The 22318-nt window shown below is 42.9% G+C and overlaps 1 protein-coding gene across 15 annotated transcripts in view; it reads right to left on the reverse strand.

The window, feature by feature from the left end:
* Positions 1–451: 451 nt before the first annotated feature.
* The window catches only part of mcf2la (mcf.2 cell line derived transforming sequence-like a), a 52215-nt gene continuing 30348 nt past the window's right edge, over positions 452–22318 (reverse strand). For 6 of the 15 annotated variants that reach the window (XM_088369452.1, XM_088369450.1, XM_088369451.1 and 3 more), the window contains 31 exons: positions 19726–19809; positions 19125–19239; positions 17792–17882; positions 10994–11107; positions 10734–10850; positions 10421–10570; positions 9871–9995; positions 9690–9804; positions 9483–9602; positions 9106–9297; positions 8839–9030; positions 8536–8689; positions 8409–8461; positions 8248–8327; positions 8099–8165; positions 7792–7907; positions 7571–7640; positions 7396–7488; positions 7039–7131; positions 6825–6950; positions 6514–6735; positions 6345–6437; positions 6011–6089; positions 5881–5941; positions 5692–5795; positions 5420–5512; positions 3633–3707; positions 2872–2981; positions 2556–2668; positions 2372–2475; positions 452–2303 (listed from right to left, as the gene is read on the reverse strand). In XM_088369452.1, the coding sequence (XP_088225578.1) occupies positions 2224–2303; positions 2372–2475; positions 2556–2668; positions 2872–2981; positions 3633–3707; positions 5420–5512; positions 5692–5795; positions 5881–5941; positions 6011–6089; positions 6345–6437; positions 6514–6735; positions 6825–6950; positions 7039–7131; positions 7396–7488; positions 7571–7640; positions 7792–7907; positions 8099–8165; positions 8248–8327; positions 8409–8461; positions 8536–8689; positions 8839–9030; positions 9106–9297; positions 9483–9602; positions 9690–9804; positions 9871–9995; positions 10421–10570; positions 10734–10850; positions 10994–11107; positions 17792–17882; positions 19125–19239; positions 19726–19809 (3401 nt within the window). In that variant the 3' untranslated portion in view covers positions 452–2223. Of the gene's footprint in view, positions 2304–2371; positions 2476–2555; positions 2669–2871; positions 2982–3219; positions 3289–3632; positions 3708–5419; positions 5513–5691; positions 5796–5880; positions 5942–6010; positions 6090–6344; positions 6438–6513; positions 6736–6824; positions 6951–7038; positions 7132–7395; positions 7489–7570; positions 7641–7791; positions 7908–8098; positions 8166–8247; positions 8328–8408; positions 8462–8535; positions 8690–8838; positions 9031–9105; positions 9298–9482; positions 9603–9689; positions 9805–9870; positions 9996–10420; positions 10571–10733; positions 10851–10993; positions 11108–11623; positions 12188–12247; positions 12269–12654; positions 12757–16911; positions 17129–17791; positions 17883–18426; positions 18674–19124; positions 19240–19725; positions 19810–22318 lie in introns of those variants that run through there. The other 9 variants (XM_088369461.1, XM_088369462.1, XM_088369458.1 and 6 more) reach the window with 8 other exon arrangements.

Consider the following 22318-nt stretch of genomic DNA (forward strand, 5'->3'; position numbering starts at 1 on the left):
AAGCAAATGTTGACTGTGGTCGGTCATACAGCATGTTGTGGCCAGCGGTAGGGGTTTGGATCCAGGCTCCTGTTTGGAGTTTGCATGTTGTCCTGCTTTCTCCCACATTCCAAACACGTTTCTAAGTTAAGTGAAGGCACTATACTGTCCTTGGATGCAAAAATCAATGTTAAAGTGAATGCCAGTCCTGTACCCTGCATTTCATGCAAAGCCAGTTGAGGTAGTTTCCAGCTCAACCACAAACCAAATAAAAGTAATAATAAATTTAAAAAAATATGATGGATGGATGGATGGATGGATGGATGGATGGATGGATGGATGGATGGATGGATGGATGGATGGATGGATGGATGGATGGATGGATGGATGGATGGATGGATGGGTAATTGTGGTTAGCTGGCATCAATGGTGATTCTCCAGTAACAAAATAAATGTAAAAGAGGAAACCATCTGACTATTAAAGCTGCTTCTGATTTTACATATACAATACACAATTACATATTTACAAATATACAGAGATAATAGCTTTATATCAATGCCATAACCCGTAGCTATACAGTAGGAAAATAAAGATTGTGGGGGCTGCAATGTGCTGTGTAAAAAGAAAGTACAAAATATAAACCAAATCTTCGCCCTCCATGTTGACAGTACAAATTGCCTGACTGTGATCAAACACTAACAACTAGTGCATGTGACAGCATTCATATGAGGGCAGAAAATAAACACGCACAACAATGGCTGGTAACATGTTTTCCTGGGGGAGACACTCACAAAAATATTCTCGACTATTCACGCCTAGCAATTGAGGTGAGGTATTTGTCAGAAGACAGTACAAGAGCGACATTTCTGCATTAGAATTACCAACACACAGTGACAGCCACAGATTAGCATGTGAGACGTCAACAAGTCCATATACAGAGAAGACATGCATTCTGTGGTGGACAATTACATTGGACTGAGGAAAAAAATCACTTTATGTGATTCTCAACAAAAACAGGGAGACTACATTATCAAGAACGCTGATTAACTGTCACACGGGCTTGTCACAAGACAGATAGACCTGATTCCAAGCAAGAAACAGGTGGGGCTGCTTTTACTGCCAGTGAGCTGCATTGGATTTGGGTGCCTCACATAACACGGATGGTAAACAAACGTGCGAGTACAATAAATGTAGCGGGTTGGGGGAAAAAATGGTTGTCAAACAAGGTAGGAGGCATTTTCATTGTTGAGACTAGGAAAGTTTCCTTTCTCACAATGGTTGTCCCAAGTTGAGGTGCATCGTAACCGACCTCCTCAGAACCAACCGTGTTTGTATGTAGTATGTATATCTCATATTGTTTGCACCTTCCTGTCTGTGACATGACAGGACTGTAGTAAAGAAATAAGATGTTTGTCAGGCTGATGGGACAAACAAGCTGAGCCGGTCTGGGTCTCGTTGCTTTAAGAGAAGTGACGACTATCACATGCCTGAGTTGGGCTGGGAGCAGCACAATGTGAGAAAGCCTGTTATTTTGATAAGTAGTGCAAACCGGAGATGGATAAGCAGTATTTGAAACAAATCCTTGAGTGTTCCTAATGAAGCTATACATTTAAATCCGATACCAAGCATGTACGATTTGTTCTGAAAAGCAAATTGCATGTAGATGTGCAAGAACGTGCACACATAAGTCCAAGCGGGGCTGGAATGTAGTCACACCTGCCAGCCCTGTGCTGCCTCAGAGGTTAATCCAGAGCAGCTGAGAGGTGAGCCCGGCAAGCTCTCTCCAAGGAACAATGTCCACATCCTCTCAGATTACTTTGTGGAAAGTAGAGAAGTGTCTGACCACTAGATGGTGCTGGTGATTCCAGCAGCGTAGCATTCAGTATTGATAGGAACAGCTGCAAATGTATCAGAGAAGCCTATTCGGATACGTTTTGCGGACTCTTCGTGCCCTTGAGCTGCAAGTCAGTAGATGCTAGTTGCAGCTCATTGGCAGTTTTCCCAGTGCAGATCAAAATGGAACACTAAATGCCACCTCTGCTATTCTCAGGAGAATTGTGTTTGCCATGACTCACTGTCAGCAGTAAGTTTTAAATATCCAGCGCAGACATTCTTGAGACGTGTCCATGTCAATGCTACATAATTGAACAGATAGAGACTGTAATGAGCATATAACACTCAGCAAAAACACTGGTGACGATCGTTGATGTCGCAGCACTTGGTTGCCTGTGGTGCTGGATAGGTCAAGGTTTGATGTCTGAGAAGCTGGTGTAGGTCTCACTGCAGCTGGAGGAAGTGCTCAGGTTTCCAGAGACACTGTCATCTGCGGGACAAATTAAACTTGAACTCAGAATGCACAATGAAATGTGCAAACTCATTGCTGAGCCTGACCTGAGCTGCTGATTGACTGAGATGACTTGGAGTCAGAAATTAGGCTGAGTAGGTTTGCATGGGCCATCCAGCCCTCCTTGCTGCTGCGAAGGTTCCTCACAAACCTGTACAAGAGCGCATTTGCTGTGACGGTGTGACAAAAAAAAAAAAAAACTCTATTCTGTGAGCATAACAAGACTTTTACCACTGGCCCTCCTCTCCCTCTCTGATGAGCTGCACCATGTCTCCGCTCTTGACTGACAGCTCCTGAGGTCCTGCCTTCTCAGAGTGTGCCACCGCCGTGTACTTTCCTGGAATCTAAAAGCCAAACCACTTTGAGCATTACTTGACTCAAATGCTAATAAGCAAGTCTTTGTCCATTTCATACAGTGGAACCTCTCAATTAAAAAAACCCTGAGGCCTTTGAAGTACAGTACAACCAAAATCTTTAGTGAAACACAAAAGTGCTCTATGAGCATCAGAGGTTCCCCTGTTGGGCAATTAATTTTTGCAACTCTCACCAGCTTCTGTCCTGCATCTTCCTCCGTGTCAGAGTTCAATGGCTCCTCACCACTGGAGTATCCATCATTCTCTTCAGAGGCATCCACCGAGAGCGACACTTTAGTCCAGCCTGTAAGACGACATGAGCATTAGAGATGTGTATGGGGGGGGGGTGACAGAATTGAAAGAAGTGACAGAATGGCACACAGATGTGTGTGGAGCATTTGCCAGAAGCCAGCAGTATGCCTCTTGGAACCAAAAAACTATGATCCACACAAGAGCCCAAAATCTGGACTACCATTTACCAAGCCAACCCAAAGAACAAGCACAGCAAACTACAGTAAAAGCCCACAATGGTTGCGCTGTACCTCGCCGCTTGTTCTGTAACAGACTAGAGGCGCTGGCCCATTTGACTTTGCTCAGACTGATGTGAGAGGCTGGATAAGGACAAAAAGCCAGCAATCATTGAGAGAGACATTCTCTGTGGAAAAGGGACAAACTCCACAAATAGCAGAAGACCCGATGAGGATGATGATGATTACGACTTGTGGATAATACTAGGTAGTTCCACCAATGACAATGTCAACTGTAATGCTCAGGATCGCTCCCTCTAGTATTAATGAATGGATATCCATTCCATCAGCTCAGCCTGTCACCACTGCACTGTGTTAATAACACACAAAGCAAGAAGACGTTGGGATGGTTGAAGAATGGAAAGACAGATGAGAAATGGTAGGTAGACTGACACCCTGTTGAATAATGAAGACAACATTACGTATACCTTTGAACCCAAATGGAGTCGGGTCACTCTTGACCAAGTGGCGCTTGGCAATGTGCTCTGGGCTCATGTCCGAGCCTGGCCACACGGGCAAGGAGAGTCAAGAGAGGGGGAGGAGGGGGGGAGAACAGACATAGAGGCAAACAAGATTCACACGCTTTTCTTAAGAGCTCCACAGACTCGTGCAATTCTGCACTATGGCCGCTAGGAGACAGTGTTCACATCACATATGAGCAAGGCATGACTAACTACGCTGCCAAATAGGTCATTTTAGTTATCTTTGAAGATTCAATACATCTATTATTTGTTTTTAAATTTCAATGAGGGTTTTGTCATTTTCATGATACAGTCAAGCCACGCCATTTGCGATGGATATGGACCGGGCCCGCCAGCGAATTGCAAAAATCAACATAATCTTCTTTCTTTCAAATGCACGCGTGTTCCACATACAAATAACATTGTAAATATCGAGAACCAAATGTCTTTTTTTATTCTAGCATACGTGTCAAATCAGAACAGATTCGAACAAGTGTACTGTATACGGATGGTCAGAAAGTGTAATGTCAAACCAATATCCATCTGGATCCGATCCAGACTGAACCCTTGAAATCAAAATAGATTTAACACCATAACAGATATCGTTATTGCATTTTTCTTGTTGCTGATTTATTGTTTGCTTTCTGCCTCAGCATGATTTCTAGTTGAAATGCTAGATGGCAGCAATACTGCATGTTCCTGTTTCTCAGTTCTGATCTCCCAATGAGACTAACTTCATGAGGTGGGCCAGGGCCAGAATGTTCCATTTCGGAGAGTCGCCCATTTTGCAGATGAAGGAAGAGGAACAAGTAGAAAAAAAATGACGGATTGAAGACAGATGGAAGTGGTTTTTGGTCTGTGTAATTGTCCCTATCGGGTCAAGTGCCAGCTAAACTCTCAGCCCGTCCGACCGACCATTTCGGCACGCTAACATGGAAGTCTTCCAAAGATAGGGGTTTCGTTTCCGTTTTGTTTTGGGTGTGCAATCCATATGTTCAGAACAAATGTGAACGTGACAGAGAAAGAAAAGCATTTGCCTCAAGAGATGACGTCTGCTCAGCTTTAGGATGCCCCCCCAGATAACAATTTGCACGACAACACAATAACTAGCTTGGATTTGATTCTACGCTTGGTTAGTGAGGGATCCTGGTTAAAGTGAGCCATTTTTTGGGGCGTTTTAAGGTTGCAAAATAAGTGAAAGTGAGGCTTTGTAAAGCACTTTGGCAGCCACCGTATGGTGTAGATATACAATCTGCCATTTCAATTCATTTGGGTTTCTCATCTTTTGGACTGGGACACTGACTGACAATGAGCGAGGGGCGGACTGGTGATGGAAGGCCTGTCAAGTGAAAATAGTGGACGGAGACAGAGGGATGATTATATGAATAGGACTGAGGATGAGGACGCCTCTCTCTCCTCCTAATAGTAGGAGGCGGCCGTGCTTGGAAAGGTGCAGCCCAAAAATTGGCACCTCTGTCTCTCAAGTGATGGAGGCAGACAAGCGCCCCAAACTGAGCCTCGGTTTTGCTTGAGCTTCCTTCTTAAAAAAGATTAATTTTTCCTTGTGTTTGCTGCTTAATGCTTGTTCATGTGAGGTTCTGTTTGAATAAGTGAAGTGTGTGGTCTTAGAATTGCTCTATGTGAAAGGTGCTGAGACAACTTCTGTTGTGATTTGGCACTATATAACTAAAACAGAATTTTTACAGCTTCTGCAGCACTTCTGTGAATAGTCCTGTCAAGATTGATCATGTTACCTTTTGGACTCTTGAGATTGCTGAAGCCCTGCAAAGTAAAACGCTTTTTAGCCACTGAGGACCTGTCCGCGGTTGGGCTTGTCACCGTCTCATCTAGAAGCAATGAGTTGATATGTGGGAAACAAGAAGAGTAGACACCGGTCGTAAAGGCACAAAAAAGTGCCCAAAAGATGACAGATGAGGGTGGTGAAGAGAAGAGCAGGATAACAGGATCAGTGACAGATTATAAAGCATCTTTAAAGTGGAACCTTGACGCTTGAAAGCGTATTCACCTTTGTGTTTGGCAAGCATAGAATTGCTGTCGGACACGGGGATGGCCTCTGCCTTCTTTTCCTCCTGCTTTTTCTGGTTCTTTTGACTGCTGCTCCGAAAAGGACTGCGTTTAGACAACAAAACAGTCACCACCGCAATATATAAAGGTCTAATGGTTTGTCATGAAGAGAACTGCCCAAAAGAGCAACCTGAGGGAGATGGAGCAGTTGGCGGTGTGGTTTGGGGAATCGCTCTTCTGCTGGCTGGCATCTACAAATGTTTCAACCAAAAGGTTACAAACCAACAGCTTTTGCCATTGGCTGAAGTGTTGATGATTACCTCTGCAGGCTTTGAGCTGTTGGGTGAGAACTTTGCGAATCTCATTCACCCACAATGTTTTGATATCAGATGTTGGAGCCTAAACAAAAATAAAACATAAGAGCCGAGTGAAACATGTATGGTCATAAAGTGATGATCCATCTGTTTGCATCATTTATTAATGGTTTAAAAAGAGTTTGATTGAAACTTTTACTTTTTCTAATGTAAAATGTATTATTGTTGTGAATAACACATAATAAAATTGTATGCATGCACGCCCCCCACACATATATGCGCATTGACTGCAAGTTAAGTCACAAGGGTTTCCAGATCTTACTAGAGCAATAAAGCATACCTGGACAATAAAAACTTCCTCTCGTGAATTGCACCAAACCTCAAACTTCTTGCTGTCTCCTTTAGCACTCTCTGTAATTCCTACTGCACTCATCTGATGGGGAAATCACAGCAGGAGTTTTACAACATTGAATATGTGGTATCGTGTAGCAAAGATGGCTGTGCCTCACGTTGAGAGAGTGTTTGAAACTGTAAGATGGAGCTTTTTCATATCCCTCGCCGTTCTCTTCCCTCTTCTTGCAGAAGAGCAGAGCCTTCTCATGCAAGAACAGATGCCGCTGCATGGGCTTGAACCTGGCTAGGTCCTTGACCTTGGCATGTCCTTTCTTGTGCTCCGTCCACACGCTAAAGGAGCCTTGCATCAGCAAGCGACCCAGCTCTGACAGGTTACCCTGTCAGCAAAAAGCAAAAAGATTCACGGCACAGAAAGTCAAAGGCAAAATAAGAAAAACTGTAGATACAAAAACAAGTGCAATCGGACCTCGTATCCTGTGATGGCAATGAGGTGCATGGAGTCATTGACAGCTTTCAGGATGCCCAAAATGGAGGAGAGAGCTTCCTGAAGGTCATCACAGCCATCACAACCTTTACTGTATTTTAACAATTCCTGAAAGGTAAAACGGGGGAAAAAAGCCAGTCTACTCTGTCCTCACACATTGACTCCACGCCATCACGTCCACTTGAATGCAGCATACCTTTAGCAACAGCTGGTATTTGGTGATTCTCTGGACAGGTTTAAGGAGGTAGGAGTCCAATCCAAGCTTATGTTCCAACTTCTTCTGACACTCCTGATGAAACAAAAAAAGAAAATAAATCGTAAAACTGTGCCAAAATCAATTATTTATTTGTTGCTGTTATAGAACGTTAGAATGTTCTGATTCATCATTGTGAAAATGGATCCACAGACAAAGATGGACACTAGCACCGTCTAGAGGACATTTTCCTAAGTGCCCCTTTTTTGTAAAGATAGAACTTCATGTCTATGGTACTGTACATTACAGTAAGCAAGTAAAATGACAACATCAGACTTTGGTTTCAATAACTGAAAGAACCTGGAAGAAGGCACAATCCGAGCACTGCCGCCATAAACTCTCAGAGCGAGGTTTATTCTGGCAGTAAGCCTCGTAGATCTGTAGGTCCTTCATCTGAAAAGAGAAAACATTCAGTTTGCTTTTGCGCAACAACGATCATTGAATCAACCTTCTTGGTGAAACACAAAGCGCTTACTCGTTCTAAAAAGCAGTGCCCCACAAGTTCAGGACAGTTTGTGTAAGCCTCAAGTTCTTTCAAAAATGTCCTGAAAGTTGAATTTAGTCAAGGTTAAGATATATATATAGATATATATATCTATATAGATATATATATAGATATATATATCTATATATATATAGATATATATATATACAAAATACACGAATACCAGTTCTTTTCTCTAGAATAGAACATACCTCTTGTGAAACTGGTAGATTTCTGACATGTTCCCAAACAGGATGTCCTTCTTACTCAGCAGCATACTAGGAATGAGGTGCGCCATGGAGGGATTGTCCATTTCTGCCGCGTAGCCCTGGAGCGACATGACCGCCGTCATTCAAAGACTGTGTCTGTGTGTGTGTGTGTGTGTGTGTGTGTGTGTGTGTGTGTGTGTGTGTGTGTGTGTGTGTGTGTGTGTGTGTGTGTGTGTGTGTGCCATCAGCAAACGTGTGAAGACTGTGGTGAAGGCGCACCAGTAACAAACCAGACCATAAGTAAACTTACCTCTAAAACGCACAGGAGCTCCTCCACATATGCTCTCTCAGTCTCCAGCAGTTCGTTCATCACGTGACTAGAAAATACAAGCGCACAAATATGATTTATTTTTTTAGTCACCTGTCGTTATATGTAAATGAAAGAGCGAAGGCCCTCACCGTCGCAGCACTGCCAAGTTTTCGTCTTCCTCGGAGAGGGAGGCATGTCTCGTGCCACCGTTGGGTATGGGAGACTCCACCTGGACAAATATACTTTCTTAGTTGCGTGTCAAAAGTTTCCAACATGTAACGTTGAGTCTTGATGGGACAACAGCATTTACCTTTCTGCAGAGGGCATTATCTGCCGAGTATCTCCTCTCTTTTCTCTGTTGATCTGACACACAGAAAGGTTTGAAGGTCTTAGCAAAATGGATCCGTGTCTTTGATCACATTTGCTTGAAAACATACTGGGAGATGCCTGTGGAGATTTGACTTCCGGTCTTGGAGCCACTGGCTGAACTGGTCGTGTCTGTTTGGCAGCAAGCTTTTTCAGACTGACGCGTCTCTTCTCAAACATCTCCTGGACAGAACCTTGCTTCTGGAAAACTCTCTCTACCTGGTCCTGATGGAAGACATCAAAATGCGTCACAGTGATCACAATAAAGATTTTTTTTATTCTGATTTCTTTTCAAGTTCATTTGTCTTTTTTTTTTTTTTTTTTTTTAGTGTCACCGCATTCTTGGAATAACACCAAGTATATAATTGACCGACCCTGAGCTGAGTGGTGAGCACCGCTTCATACTGGCAGCAGATAGCGCTGCAGTCGATGAGGGTGTGCAGCGGTGCAGTTTCCAGGTAGCGTTCTAATTCTCGGAGAGCAGCCTCAGCTCCATCTTGAGACTGACATCGGTCCACTGGCTGGCTCGCCAGCAGATAAATTCCCTCTTCGCACCAATGGGAGGCCTGATAAAACAAACCTGTTAAACACTTTGATATGTTTGCATAGAAATACATCTTGTATGCCATAAAGACGAACACCTTCTCCAAGGCATGGTGGAGTTCCATGGCCGTTAGAAGAAAGCTCTTCTTGTCCCTCAGAGTCGAACTGATCACCTCACATACTGCCCTTAATTCACAGCACTTGGGCCGTATGGAGTCCTCCGCATAGTGAGCATTCTCGATCAATCCGTCGCCTTCGCTGGCAAGCGACAAGGCATAATCCAGAACATCCTGTTGGAGCATCGCATTAGCATCTGACTCTCACATGTCAAAAACATATTTGTTAGGTTCATTGAACAGTTTGGCTATACACTACTGTATGTATCCTGCAATTGACTAGTTACCAGTCCAGTGTGTGTGTGTGTGTGTGTGTGTGTACTATGTGTGTGCATGTGAGTGTGTGAGTGTGTCCTTACACAGGCCTTTTCTTCATGACTACTGAGCTCATGGAGGACGTGCTCAGCATGGGAGGGATTTACGCTGACCTCTGAGAAACCACATAACCGTTCTGACGTTGCATCAAGTTGGGAGCGCACCTGTGAGTGACATCACAACAACAAAGCATAGTTTTAGAGAATATGTCCTTGCCAAGCAAGCATGGGCTTGAATTTTGCTCAACTCACTTCACGGAAGTGCTGCTCAAATCGTCGAAGTTGCAAACATTGTTCCAGCTTGGAACGGTGGCGTTCCCAGAAATCGTCAAATGCCGTCTCTGTCTCGTCCAGTTGACCCAAGAGTCTGAGAGTGGAAAGAGGAACATGTTGCAGACAATCCGACTTGCATACCTAGTGCACAAGCCCTTACCGCTGTACAGTGGCTAAGTTTTCCAGTTCATCATGGGTCATAAGGTATTCCGTATCAGTCTGAAAAGGCTCATTAATATAATCCAAGAGACTGGCGCCTTGTGACTGCGACACCCGTAGGTCCTCCTGGAAAATACAAATGATACAAAATGAGTCATTTCCTCTTACTATATCAATCACGTGACCATATGACAACAGGTCTCTTTAATAGTGTATAAACATCGGAAATTCACCTTAGGGAAAGTTCCGACCAGCATGGTGTAGATTTAGGCAGATAATTCATGTTTCTTGAGTATTTTTGGCCAAAACTGCTTTGTGGTTCTGGATTATTGCACTAGCTCTCGTTTAATCTTGGCTCGTCTTTCTCTGTTTTTAGTTCTTAAAATTATACAACATACACAACAGAAAACAAATCAAAAAGCCCCCAAAACATAGATGTACCTACGTATTTGATGATCACAATGAGTAACCAAATGATCAAAAATCTTAAATAAGTGCTTGCCCTAAGTATGAGACAAGCTTTACTTCCCATAACAGAGCAAGAAAGAGACCTTCATTTGGTCTTTTTTGAGAGAATGTGAGTGCAGCAGACTGGTGGTAGCCTCAGCATCATTGGGCAATTCGGTTTCTGCAAGCTCGGTGCCAAAGTTCTGTAGAGTGTGAGCCGTCGTTTTCACCATCAGTGCAAATGCTTCAATTGCCTGTATCGGAAATGCAGAAACACAGACACGATCAGTCCCTAAAACCGATAAGGTGTGTTTCATAAAAGATGTAATCCTGATGAGTGTGTGTGTGTGTGTGTGTGTGTGTGTGTGTGTGTGTGTGCGCATGTGTGTGTGTGTGCGTGCGTGCGTGCATGCTTACAGTGCGGTGTGATATCCAGCTTTCATGGCAGTATTCTTGTGCGCCCCCCAATTCTGTGGTTAGTTGTCCTGGGTCGATATAGGCATGGAGCTCGGTCACCGAACTCAGCATGACCACCTGTGATGACACGTAATGGATTTTGGAACAGGGGGGGGGGGGGGGGGGGTGTTGCGGCATGTGAGTCAAGCAGTAGAAATAAATTGACCCAATTAATATGAGGGAAGCCACGGAAATAACAATTACAGGAAGGAAAACCCCACCTTCATTTTGAACTCATCCTTGTTGAACTTCAAGAGGAAGTCTGACAGTGCCCGCTGCAGCAAAGTAGTGGGACGCAACACCAGAACCAAGTTTACAGTCGCTGGGAAGGATCCCTGGAGGAGCATTGTTATTATTATTAGGTCTCACAATGTAAAATTCATCACAATTACATTACATTATATGATCATTTTCTCATGTATCTACTATTTAAGTGAACCTGTTCAAAGTAATTGCATTTTATGAGTTCAACAACAATATTGAGGCGATCCAACCTCATCATAATTTTTTGTTTACTAAAATCCAGATGCAGTTAGCATGTCTGCCTCACAGTTAGGAGGGTACGGGTTCCATTCCACCTCCCTGTGTGGCGTTTGCGTGTTCTCCCTGTGCCTGCATGAGTTTTACCCGGAGCTCCGATTTCCTCCCACATTCCAAAAACATGCTTTGTAGGCCAATTGAGCACTCCAAATTGCTCATAGGTGTTAGTGCGAGTATGGATAGTTGTTCATCTCTGTGTGCCATGCAATTGGCTGGCAACCAGTTCACTACTGCCCGATGACTGCTGGGACAGGCACATGACAGGAGAGGGGGACAAGTGGTACAGAAAATGGATGTATGTATAAACGTACCGTAATTTTCGGATTACAAGTCGCTCCGGAGTATAAATCGCACCAGACATAAAATGCCCCAAAAAGTGAAAAAAACATATATGTCGCTCCGGAGTATGAGTCGCATTTTGGGGGGCAATTTATTCGACAAAATCCCACACTATGAACGAGCAACAACAGGCTAAACGATAGCAACAACATGCTAAACGATAGGTATGCTAACATGACAAACACAAACAAAGACCTGAGAACGGGCCTGACGTAACATATAAAGTTATTAAAGACAACTATTACATAAATAACATGTTTATAAAACCATCTGTGTCACTCCAATTCATTAAATCCATCGATCGTTCGATACGATAGCAACAACAGGCTAAACGATAGGTATGCTAACGTGACAAACACAAACGAAGAGCTGAGAATGGGCCTGATGTAACAGAGTTATTAAAGAGAACTATTACATAAATAACACGTTTATAAAACCATCGGTGTCACTCCAATTCATTAAATCCATCGATCGTTCTTTGTCAACAATGGGTGCGCGCGGCTGACGGCGCTTGCAATTCAAAATATTCCACAGGCCCTTATAATGATATATAAATTATATTTCAAATAACTATTATATAAGCAATATTATCAAACCATCTGTGCACTTTAAATCATTAAATCCATCGATCAAATTCCTCGTCCTTTGTCAACAACGTCGCGCGTGCGTCCTGACGTCAGCCTCGTCGTTATTCCACAGATCTACTATATAACTATATTGTAGCGTTATCAAAGTACAAGGAAAGACGTGGGTTTGGTAAACGGCTCTTTATTTAACAAAACAAACTTCCAAGCGTGTGGCGGCGTGGACTTCCAGCCACCGATGTGGAAGAGAGCTCCATACAATAGGCCCAGGCGTGCGTAAAAGCCATGTCCGAGCCCCATGCACCGTCCGCGGACAGCCACCCGGCCGAGCACCGCCCCCGACTTCGACCCACAGAGGTGAACGAGAGCTCAGTAGAGTAGGACCGGGCGTCCGTAAAAGCCATAATACTTTTTCAAACCTTCTATGTCACTCCAAATCCTTAATTCCTTCAATCTCTGTGTCCTCCGTGTCACTTAGAAACAAAGCCGCTAATGATGCCTGTACGTTTGTCCTTTATGTAAACAACCGCCGCGTCGCGCCGCGCCGCGCCACTGACGTCACTTGAAATTCAAATTACAGTAATGCTTTGGTACATCACGGTTCTCCAAACTTTCTTTCTGCTGCTCGATTACTGTTTTCGGCTGCATATTTTACAACTTGAAGTTTGTTACCTGCAAAATATGAGTTTCTTTTTAGTGCAATTTTTCTTACATAAGCCCTTCCCATTTAGAGCGCCCTCATCCAGTTTCGTCTGAAAATATATTTTTTTCAGATGTAGTTTTTTGTTTAGTTTATTTGGTTGTTTCATCAAAGTCAAAGTCTGCTTTATTGTCGATTTCTTCATATGCCAAGACACACAAAGAGATCGAAATTACGTTCCCACTATCCCACGGTGACAAGACATAGTACACAATATGCATACAAGTAAACAACACAAAAAAAACAAGAAGGCACAAACAATGAATAAATAAGAGTGATGAATAAATAATAAATAAACAAATAACATAATAAATATAAGAGGAGCAAAAATAGAGCAAGATATGCATACAGCAGACAGTGGACTTGGATATGGCGCTTTAAAGTGTTAATTGCTTGATTTGATTTGTTTTGAATATGTTCAAGATAAAGATATAAAAGCATGTGAAGTGATCAACTATACTAAAAATAACATGTGAAGTGGTCAACTATACTTGTAAGTAAGTGATGTGTTAATGATCAAGTAAAAATGTGTGAAAAAAAAAACATACGTCGCTCCTGAGTATAAGTCGCCCCCCCACCCAAACTATGAAAAAAACGCGATTTATAGTCCGAAAATTACGGTATATAATATATAACCATATGTAAATAAAATACAGTAAACGCTTGTTGAAAATACACATGTAATGAGACAACATTGGAAATAATGCTAGCATTTGTCTGGAGTAAAGTAGACACTGAGAGTGGCCATTGGGCTGGAGTGCTTTCTTTAGTACTATTGCTTCCTTGAAAAAGAAAAGACATACATCTTCGACACATTGCCGAGAATAGCACTCGTGTGCTACCACAGGAGCACACGTAGCTGCAACTGAGTCAAAAAGATGACCAACACATTCATAGACATGAAATGCATGAAGTTGCCATGGAAACCAATCTCCATGTGAAAAAAGGGGTACAGAGTGGGGGATAACAGAGAGCGTTACACACACAAAAAAAACAAAAAATATTGGTTTGTCATTTTGCGAAGATGAACTAAGCGTTACAATAACCCTAAAGCACAGTTCACAATACGGTTTAGGCAAGTGGAATTGCTTCAAAGTAATAAATACTGAGTGGCCTTGTTGCATTAGCATGACAATGCAAAGTGTGTGCCACAACATGCTAATGAAGACCCATAGAGTACATCCCTTGATACACACTTTCACAGTCAAATGATGTGCACAACTCACAAGACAAACAATCAGATTACCAGATCAAAGGTGCTTATAAATAAATGATAAGATTTAGAATAGCATTCTCTACAGGCCAGGCCGATTTATATTCATCCAGGGACAAGATCTAGTCCCGTCTTCCAAACAATGTGCTTGTCGCTCTCCAAGGAGCAGTATAGCTACGAGCTAATCCACAAGCTAGCCTTTGTGACAAAGGGGGCTGCGATTTCTGAGCTCCCCAAAATACATGACACACACTTCCATCTTTAATATTGATGTACTTCCCAATCAGGCATCCTTTGATTGTTCCTTTCACCTAATGATTTTGAAATTCTTATCTTACCAAGACCTTTTGGACAAATCTGTGCTTTCAGCTTTGTAGTGATAGCGGGGAAGGCCATTTTTTGTTCTAACGTGACAAAACAAGATATGGTTATATGGAGTAGTGGAAGTTCTTAACAGCCTCGAACGCAACCACATCTATCAGTTTTCAGATGAACTACAACAGTCAATATACTGTAAATTCATTTTCTCCTTTCCGTGAATTGATCTTCAGTTGTGATTCCTGTCTGACCCAGACTTTCCTGTCTTTTCCTGTCAGCTCCCTTCATCCTCTCCCCTGGCCACAAGGTTCACCTTGGAATGTTTTCATGTGCTCATGGCTGGTGTTTGTCTGCTCAAAAGTGAATTTCAACCATTTCTGTAGTCCACCACACCTGTACAGTACTGCATTTAGGCTCTACACATGCCTGTGTCAGCGTGTCCAACTTGTGCCCTGGGACTTGGGACTTACTTGAGACTTGAAGGTTAAGACTTGAAACTTACTTGAGACTTGCACATGTGTGACTTGGTCTCATCTCTGGTAAAGGGAACAGAAAAGTTCCTGTTGCTTTTAAGATTCTAATCCGCACAGTCTTTGATAAATGGAAGCTATTCAGGACTTCCCGGACTCTTGTTAGAGCTCGCTGTTGAGGATAGCGACCTCTAATGCTGGACTTTAACGTGATTGACCACTACAGGGCTTCTGTCAAAAAGCACGCTGGACATCAAGGAAAATTTGTTGGTTTAATTTAGAATGATGCACTCCAGTACAAGGCCATGCAGTTATGCAGTGGAGTTGAACGAAAGATTATTTAGGTAAGCAACAAGCAGTTTATCGTCAATGACTGCTGTACCACTGTAACCGACATGTATGTGCAAGAACGTGAAACAGGAACTGGTATCGCCTGAAAACGGCCTTCAAAATAAAGCACCCTACCTCAAATCAAAGCACGGCTGAATGACATAAATGACATGGAGAATTCTTAACACTTGCTGTCCAAACTGAGGGTGTTTAGTCAGAGGGTGGCCAAGAACCTGATGGAGTTCTAGCATTACACCATCTCTGGACCAATCCACCAATGAATCTTGTGTGGGCCAGTGGCCAAACCGAAACACTCTTGCGTAACAGGCACATGGGAGCCCACCAGAAGTTTGGCCAAAGGCACATGAAGGACCCTCACAAAATGAAATAGTTTGATGAGACAAAGATTGAATTCTTTGATGGTGGTGTCAGATGTCATGTTACAGCTCATAGTCTGGTCTATAGTCAAAGTCAAAGTCAAAGTCTCCTTTATTGTCAATTCCTCCGCATGTCAAGACACACAAAGAGATCGAAATTACGTTTCTCACTATCCCAGGGTGACAAGACAGAGTTCACAACGCACATACAAGTAAACAACACAGGAAAAATAAAACAAGAAGATGAACAATAAGAGTGATAGCACGCTAGCTGCTCCCGATGCACAGCAGAGTCTGGAAAGATGACAGTCAACCAGGCCACTGTGAACACGAGCACACAGCAGGCACGCACTGTCCGGTTCGTGGATCCTATCAGGCGAACGCAACCCATCTTGTCGTCCCGCGAACGAACGTACGCCAGGACAATGGAAGGCACGGCTGGGCGAGCTGGGTTGGCCGCAAGCCTGGCCCGACGTCTCCGCGCTGGCCCCTCTTCCGCTGCCTCGCAGACCCGCTGCCGATGCATCCCAACAATGCTCCAGGACGAAGCAGTCCGAGCTCACAACGCAGTCCAACCGGGGGAGGAAGAGCAGGCCAGTCCTGCGTCGCTCCATGACGAAGTAGTCTGAGCGCACTTAATCTCTCCGCAGCAAAGTCCAGAACGCCATAAAACCCACTTCCGCCGATGTTGAGCAGAACATGCCCGCCGCACTAGTAGCACGACGTATCACACGAGACGAACACACACAAAACTGCCGGACAAACACTCAGTAAACACTCACAAAACACCGAACGGGACAGAGAGTGGCCGCTGCGTGTGCACGCGCCGCCATCTTGAACCAAGCTATAGCACACCTATCCTAGTGAAGGATGGTGGTGGCAGCATCGTGCTATGGGGATGTTTTTCAGCAGTAAGAACTGGGAGATCATTTAGCAATATACAGACACCCAGCATGAAAACAAGGCCCAGAATGCTCATGGGGTTACGGTTCATATTTCAGCAGGACAATGACCCGAAACACATTGTTCAAATATGAAAGGAGCGGCTTCAGATCTACTGCGATTGTCCTGGAGTGGGATTGCAGGGACCATATCCACTCTCAAGACATGGACTTCAATGGCAAGCATTTTCCTTGAGCTTCATCATCTTTGGTTTGAACAAAAATTGGCATATTGTGACACAAGCAACATGGCAGAAAGAAGTCATTAGCGTTTTCACGCTGTTGCCTATATCTACATGTCAACACTGGGCTCTCCTGATTTTTTACCTCCAGCCGGATAGCAGCAGGTGACCTTGAGGAGTGGAGGTTCTCATGGGACAACGACAGACCTTCCCTTAGCAATAAATCGCCTTGCTCTTGGCTAATTGGTCAAACAGCACGCACGCATGCACACACACGCGCACACACACGTATACACATTCACACACATACACATTCACATACACATACACACACATACACATTCACATACACACACATACACCTACACACACGCATACACAAACACACGCATACACAAACACACACACACATACACACACACACACACACACACTCACACACACACACACACACACACACACACACACACACACACACACACACACACACACACACACTTAAAGATATCATCAGGACACTGATGAAATCTTACAAAAAAATAATCTGATTACTATTTTATACACAAACATAATAGACCAGTAAAAATCCTCCTATGTGCAGACTGAGGGCCTGATGAGCCTGGTGTCCAATTAGCATATATTAGCATACATTATGCACACACCTATCAAGCTCAAGAGTGTTGCACAGGATAAACATATTGGCAACAGATGTATTGGATGTGCTATGCTAAAGATGCATCTCTTGAGGGGCGGGTGCTGCTTAACGATAGCTAACACAGTCAAGCAGACTTTGACTTTGATACATCTCCCTATTGGTTCTCTATTCTAGTGCCCACTGAAGGTTGGGGATCTGCAGATGAAGTAGGCTAGCAGGCTAAAGGAATGCATGCAGATACAAGAGACAAGTGAGAAGAGCAAAGACTGCTGACTATTTCTCAGCTAACACACATGCTGAGACTGACAGATGAAACAGCATGTGTAGGCCTGCCCTATGACATGAACATGACTTGCATATAGTGTCTTACTGCGATTCGAAGCAGGGTAGCCCTTACAGCAGCCCATCGGTCCAGTCGCCTGTCGATGACTAGAATGAATCCTATTCCTGATCCGGCAATGCTAGAAGAGAGAAGAGCATGATGATTGGTTATTTGTTTCTTCCTTCATTTTGTATAAAAGAGAGTCCTTTTACAAGTACACAAGATTCTAAATATTTTATGTGGTCATTTTATTTTGGCTTTTTGTTCGTGCGTGCGTGCGTGCGTGCGTGTGTGTGTTGGGAGTCAAGGCTTTAAGAGCAGTGGTTTTAATAACTTGCTATCAGCAATGTTTGCAGTGAGTGAGAGCACCCAAATAACCTTGGCAACCTTGGCTCTGCCTTTTTGTGTATGCAACAATATCTCATATCAGTTGCAGGGACAGTGCCATATGCAGAAATCTCATTAAGATAATGCATGTGTCAGTGTGTGCGTGAGTGCATGCATGTGTGCATGTAAAAGTCTGGCTGGACCTTGGCATTTCTGCTTCCATCCCACATGCACAAAACAAGGAAAAACAAAACACAGCACACAATGCGAACATGAAATGTGAATATTATTGGTTTCTTGTAGGGTGCCTGATGAATTTGAAATGAGCACATAAAGAGATGTTAGCGAAATGCTACCTAGCGAATGTAGCAGCAGCGGCAAATCTTCAATCCATCCCAACAATGATAAAAATTCAAACCAGCTAGATGAATTACAATAATCCATCTAATTACAGTCTTTTAAAAAAAATCATATAACTTCAATATCCCAACGTTATCATCCGTATATATTCCTTTAATTTTCGTTATTCCATTTTGTCCTGCATCACTGATCATCCGTTTGCTGCCAGCAGATGAAGAGGGGACTGCTTTCATCCTTAAAGAGACCCCCACCGCCCCCTCCAACTCCTCCTCCACCAGCATCCCATCTCAGCCAATTAGAGACACGCTCTGCATCTTACCGTTCTCCCACAGCCAATCGGTGCTCGAGAGAGGAGCCAGATCGGCAGTTGGGTGTAAAGAGCAAGTGAGAAAAAGGGAGGGGACTCGGAGAGGGGTGCAGGATATAAAAAAAAACAACAGCCGCAAGAAAAAAAAAAAAAAAAACATACATAGAAAGTGTGCCATGAAACACACAAACGCATATGTGTGTACTACGTTGTTGTTTTACGCTTCTTACGCAAAATTCTTTCATGTCTATGTTCTCCTTTCTTATGCTAGCGCTAGGATCTATTTTTAAATCATGAGTGATGTCATCCGTCAGGCAGCACTGTGGTTTTGTGCTGTCCTCTGCTGTTGACAAAGAGTATTAACGGCGGACAAAATTTGAACCTGACCTGGACACAGTAGTGAGGTAGTTAAGCACATTTTTGATTTCGTCCTCTTCCAGTTCGCTGAAAGTTGGGAATTCTGGGAAGATGATGATAGGGCTGCCATCAGTCCCGCGGCCTCCTGCGGGCAGAGTAAACTCAGTAACACTTGCATTCACAATGAACGTTTGCTGGACAGAAAGTTGAGCATTCAGCAGGTGGAGAGGCAAGAGCAAACGTACAATAAAAGATCCCACCTTTTCCCTGTACGCAACTAAAGGATATCATTAGACTTGATTGTGACACAATTCATACTTCTATCACCTATACCTACAGTATCACTAGTGCGCATAAAGGAAAATTGCAAAATCAAGAAAAGCCAAGTACACAGATGGATTCTTCATTTCCTGGTCGCTCAAGTTGCAAAGCAGATAATCACAGTGATTAATTATTCACATAGTGTCACGAAGCAGCCATTATCGTCATGGCAACCCAATGCACAGTGTCATTGTGTGGTGCTTGTGCACGTCTTGAGTGCAAAAGTTTGAAACATTGTGCAAGAGGAAGACCTTTGTCTGGATGAGACAATATGATTGTGCAGTGTAGAAGACCAAGAAAACAGACAAACCTGGCAGGGTGGCAAACTGCTTCTGGAGTTCGGTGCCAATTTGTGCAGCACACAGAGGAAAATCGTCTGTCTGCAAAATTTTATCTGGGAAGAGACATTTATACACTTGTTTTTATGGATTGAAGGCTTCAACATGCATGTCAGGCATTAGAACTGCTGTATTATGCATTTTAAATAAATGGCGTGATTAATTGGGATTTCACTAATTTGTTGTCTATTTTTTATGATGGCTTTGTGAGAATGAATAGCACACCTAGCTTTTGCTTTCTCTGTGCAGAAGGCTGTGTCAGGTTGAAATCAGACTTTTATCATAGTTTTTCAAACACACTGCAGGGATTCAAACATGAAAGTACGGATATTCAATGTGTTTACTGTATTTACTCTAAACATTAAAACAAACAGAAAACAGTTTCATGCCCCCCCCCAATCATTTCTGGGCGGTATATGGGAATTAGAATTACAATTTGGGGCAGGGCGTCACATGCCGAAACATAATTGCGATGCTAGTTGCCATTGCGCTGCTAAATGAAATCGTAGACGGAGAGTTGCGGGCAGCTCTACGTCTTCGTTCTCGTAATTTCATTCTGCCTTCTTTCCAGTTTACTTGTGTCTTCACTCAGGCTGTTGGCAAAGTGAACTACAGTAATTATCTCCGTTTTCTACTGTGAAAGTGTGGAAGTTGCAGAATAGTCTTCTTGTTTTGGAAGGAGTTTGCAAGTTGATTATTTAGAAATTGAGTCTATGTAGTGAGTTGTGTTCGCAAGTCTGCAAAATGAGTGCTGGGTACTCAAAGTGTGTGTTACAAAATTGCAAATTAAGCAGTGTTTGTGCTTGGAGTTTTGTAAACTGCGAGTGGTTTTGCGAGAGTTATTAACATTTTTAGAAATTGTGGCTCACGAATCACTCTTAGAGTTTAAGGTTTTTAATAATGGCAAGACCATTACTGTTTCTTTTATTAGAACAATGGAGCTATTTTTATCAGCCCTGCAGGATCTCTGAACTGGGAGGCTTTTTTTGTTTTGTTTTTAATTATAACAGTTTTGTCTTTCACGGCCATAAACACAGAATGAGATGAAAACTGTGCCATACAACCAAAACAAATGAAGCTTGATTCTGAGATTCTGCAGCCTTTAAGACCAAGGTTAATAAATTGGCAGCACATGTATAATATAGGAGACATGCTTTCATTGACCTCCTGTGAGTCAGACTCATCACCATGCCAAACTACTGGGCAGAGTAGGGTTACTATGCATGTCCTCAAAATACAACATGCAAATGCTCAATAAAGTGCAAATAAGATCAAAAGTCCCTAAACATCTATTGTGTCATTTTTTATTGATGTGGTTTGTAAACATAGTCATTTTATCTGCTGTATTAGCACATTTAGGCTGCACTCACATTGGATATCGATATCAGCAACATATCAGATTTTGATCTTTACGCTGCCATGACACATGTTCCATTTGTGCCACTTAAGACTACAAAATCTGAATTGTGTCACTCAATCCACAGTGTCATCCAGCTAAGGATTCAAATTTGCAACCTAACCCTGCACAGTGTGGAATTATAGTGTACTCAGCAAGCCACTCTGTAATCCCACATCTCCCGGCCCCCTGACGTCAATATGGAACATACCTCCCACGAGTTCGGGAATCAACCCAAAGGGTATACTAGGGCGGTGAAGGAATGAGGTCGAAATACAAAAAGTCCTGCCTAGCTACAAAAACAGATATGCTCAAACCTCATTGAATAAAGTACATAAGCAGACAAGTATATTCACATATTAAATAAATACAAGAAACATTTTAAGCATATAATTATACCTACACACCAAATCAATAAAGAAGACATAACTAGACATTTTTGATAAGTGGTAATGAGAAACGTTTTTATAACTTTATGATCTGATATATATTTCTGAGCACTTTGAAATAACAAATGTCTTTTGATATGTTGCCTAAATAGCTTAATGACCCTTAAGGAACTTTGTAATGCATGCCTGATGATTTTCTAAATCACGGACACTGCCAAAGTCGTCTAAAAATGTTCAGTACTTGACTGTATCTTATGTTTTGACTAATGCTAGACGCCAGTTTTCGATTACTACTGAACGTTCTGGACAGAGGGAAATATTTTGCCTAACAAAGAAAAGATATGGTTGAAAGCATGAATAAACTAAGAATATGATGATGTAAGCAAGTACATGGAGATCAAAAGAACGAACTTTGCATAGTCAGGGAACAGTAATAGATTAATGATGTCACTGCCAAAAGCTCACATAATTTCGTACAAAATGACAAAATTGAAAGAATGATGAAAGAATTAGGTGAGACAGTGTATGTGCAAAAATGGAGGAGAATGTTTACAGGAAGGTCACTGGAGACAGCCCATCCAAAGATGATCGTCAAGGCTGAAAGACGGAAAGGAAAACAACAGCCCCCACACATCGAATCGCCCATAATCAGCACCCAACCCCACGGAACCAGCTCTCACCGAACCAGCACCCACTCCCATGGAATCGGACTCTCCTGCGAACTTGCCCCGCCCCAAAGACTCATCACCCATGAAACTCGGCCCACACTGGCATGTGCAA

The sequence above is a fragment of the Syngnathus floridae genome, chromosome 2 (genome assembly GCF_059516105.1).
Source record: "Syngnathus floridae isolate MCC-2025c chromosome 2, RoL_Sflo_1.0, whole genome shotgun sequence".
Lineage (NCBI taxonomy): Eukaryota > Metazoa > Chordata > Actinopteri > Syngnathiformes > Syngnathidae > Syngnathus > Syngnathus floridae.